We start from the raw sequence: 2,075 nt of genomic DNA, 5'->3' as shown, positions 1-2,075 counted from the left end.
AAGGAAGGAAGGAAGGAAGGAAGGAAGGAAGGAAGGAAGGAAGGAAGGAAGGAAGACAATATGTTGAACTTTCAGAAAGAGAGAACAGAACTGTGGTTTGTGGAGGAGGGGGATGGGAGTTAGGGAGAAATTGGTTAATGGACACAAAGGATGAGTACATTTTGTAATGACGAGTGTGCCAGTTCTGATTTGATCATCACATATTGTAAAGAAGTACTGATGGTCAACTCTATGCCCCACCAATATGTATAATCAATTATGTTTCAATAAAAAATAAATTAAAAAAAAATAAAGGAACAGCAAAAAAAAAAAAAAAAAAATAGTAGTCCTAGACTGGGTGTGACATTTTGTGGATGAAGATATCTTCAATCTGGCCCCTAAAGAATTCCTACAAAGTGCCAAGTAACATCAGATTACACACCCCAAAAATGTCTTAAAAATACATGAAGAGACAAGGAATGAGGACTGTAAGCCAAAAGACACAATATCCAGTAGAATCGGATTTCCAAACACTTGAAATATTGGAAGTATCAGATATATAATCTAAAACTAGTGTTTTAATATGTTTAAAGAAATGACAGAATGGACTCAAAACAATGGAACTTTGGTACTGAAAAATATAGTAATTGTAGATATAAAATTCAGTGGATGGGTGAAAACAGTGGATTAAACACAGCTGAAAAGAGCATTTGTGGTATAGAAGATAGATCTGGAGAAATAATCTAGAATGCAGCACAGGAAGACAAAGAGATAGGAAATATGGAGGACAGGCGTAAGGGACATGGGGGATAGGAAGAGAAGACCTAATATAATTCTAACTGGATTTCCAGAAAAATGCCTGTTTCAGTCTGTTTTGTGCTGCTGTAACAATACCTGAGACTGGGTAACTTATAAGGAGAGAAATCTATTTCTCATAGTTTTGGAGGCTTGGAAGTCCAAGATCAAGACACGGGCATCTGGTGAAGGCCTTCTCAGTGTGTCCTCACGTGGATGAGGGCAGAAGGTGGGTGGTGGAAGGCAGGCAGCAGACGGTGCAAGGGCAAGCTGAGACCAACTGCCTCTGCCAAGCCCCCACCCCAACTCTATCTGTCTCTTCCAAAGAAGGGCTCTGAAGTGGTTTATAGATACACAGATAATACAAAATTTAAAAATAGTTAATAAGAAGAAGGAGATGGAGCCAAGGGGATGGTGTAGGTATACATTGATCATAAAGTCCTTTGCCAAGTGGCTAAAAGTGCCCCACAGGGTGGACTTGGAGCCACACAGTAGTCAGGACAAGGTGCAGCAGCAGAGGGGTTAAGAGCTGGGTCTGATGCAGGACCATCTAGGTCTGAACGCGGTGCCTCTACTTGTTCACACATGACGTTTACATCCTCGTCTATAAAGACCCTTGGTCTCCTCATCTGTAAAAACAATAATGATCCTTAACCCATAGACTTGTCGTGAAGTTTACATGAGATGAGGCTTGCTCAGGTTTGGCGCACAGTAAGTACTCATTACGTGTCAGCTGTAGTGACAATTCCCGTAGTACCCTAGGAGGAGCAAATGTTGTTATATTTCATCTTACAGGTGAGGAAATTGAGACATGGAGAAGCTAAATAATTTGTCCAAGTTCACGCTTCTGGCAGGTGGTAGTGCATGAGAAATACCTTGCACTTTAAAATAGATTCTTTGGAAAATTTTATAATGTTGATCTGTGCAGGTCCAATGTAAACATTTATTTGGTTAAAACATTTTAACAAAGATTTTTTATTTTTATTTTTAAGGGGAGGTGGGAATGAAACGAATTTCTGCCGGACGTTAAAAGAGCTCGAAATCCAAGTAGGAGAAAAGGTAATAGAGATCATTTAAGATGCTTCTCCCCACACCCTTAGGCAACAACAATTGTTAGTGAAGGTAGATAATACAAAACGAGATGCTTGTCAGCTGAGTTCTCACATCAATGTCGTCTGACTGAATAGATCTTATAACAAGCCAGCATGAAAGCTTGTGTTGGGACGACTTGGACTGCCTCGGATGGCATCTCTTTTGATGAATGACACCAGCAGACGTCCTGGAATGTTAATTACTTTTGT

The 2,075-nt window shown here is 40.0% G+C and overlaps 1 protein-coding gene across 1 annotated transcript in view; it reads left to right on the top strand.

The window, feature by feature from the left end:
• EFCAB6 (EF-hand calcium binding domain 6) overlaps positions 1-2,075 on the top strand; it is a 303,634-nt gene that overhangs the window by 29,628 nt on the left and 271,931 nt on the right. The window contains 1 exon segment of the mRNA XM_008577701.1: positions 1,767-1,833. Within this exon segment, the coding sequence (XP_008575923.1) occupies positions 1,767-1,833 (67 nt within the window).

The sequence above is a fragment of the Galeopterus variegatus genome, unplaced genomic scaffold (assembly GCF_000696425.1).
Source record: "Galeopterus variegatus unplaced genomic scaffold, G_variegatus-3.0.2 Scaffold1567, whole genome shotgun sequence".
Taxonomy (NCBI): Eukaryota; Metazoa; Chordata; class Mammalia; order Dermoptera; family Cynocephalidae; genus Galeopterus; species Galeopterus variegatus.
Note: the sequence above shows the minus strand (reverse complement) of the source record. Positions and strands in the feature narration are given on the sequence as shown.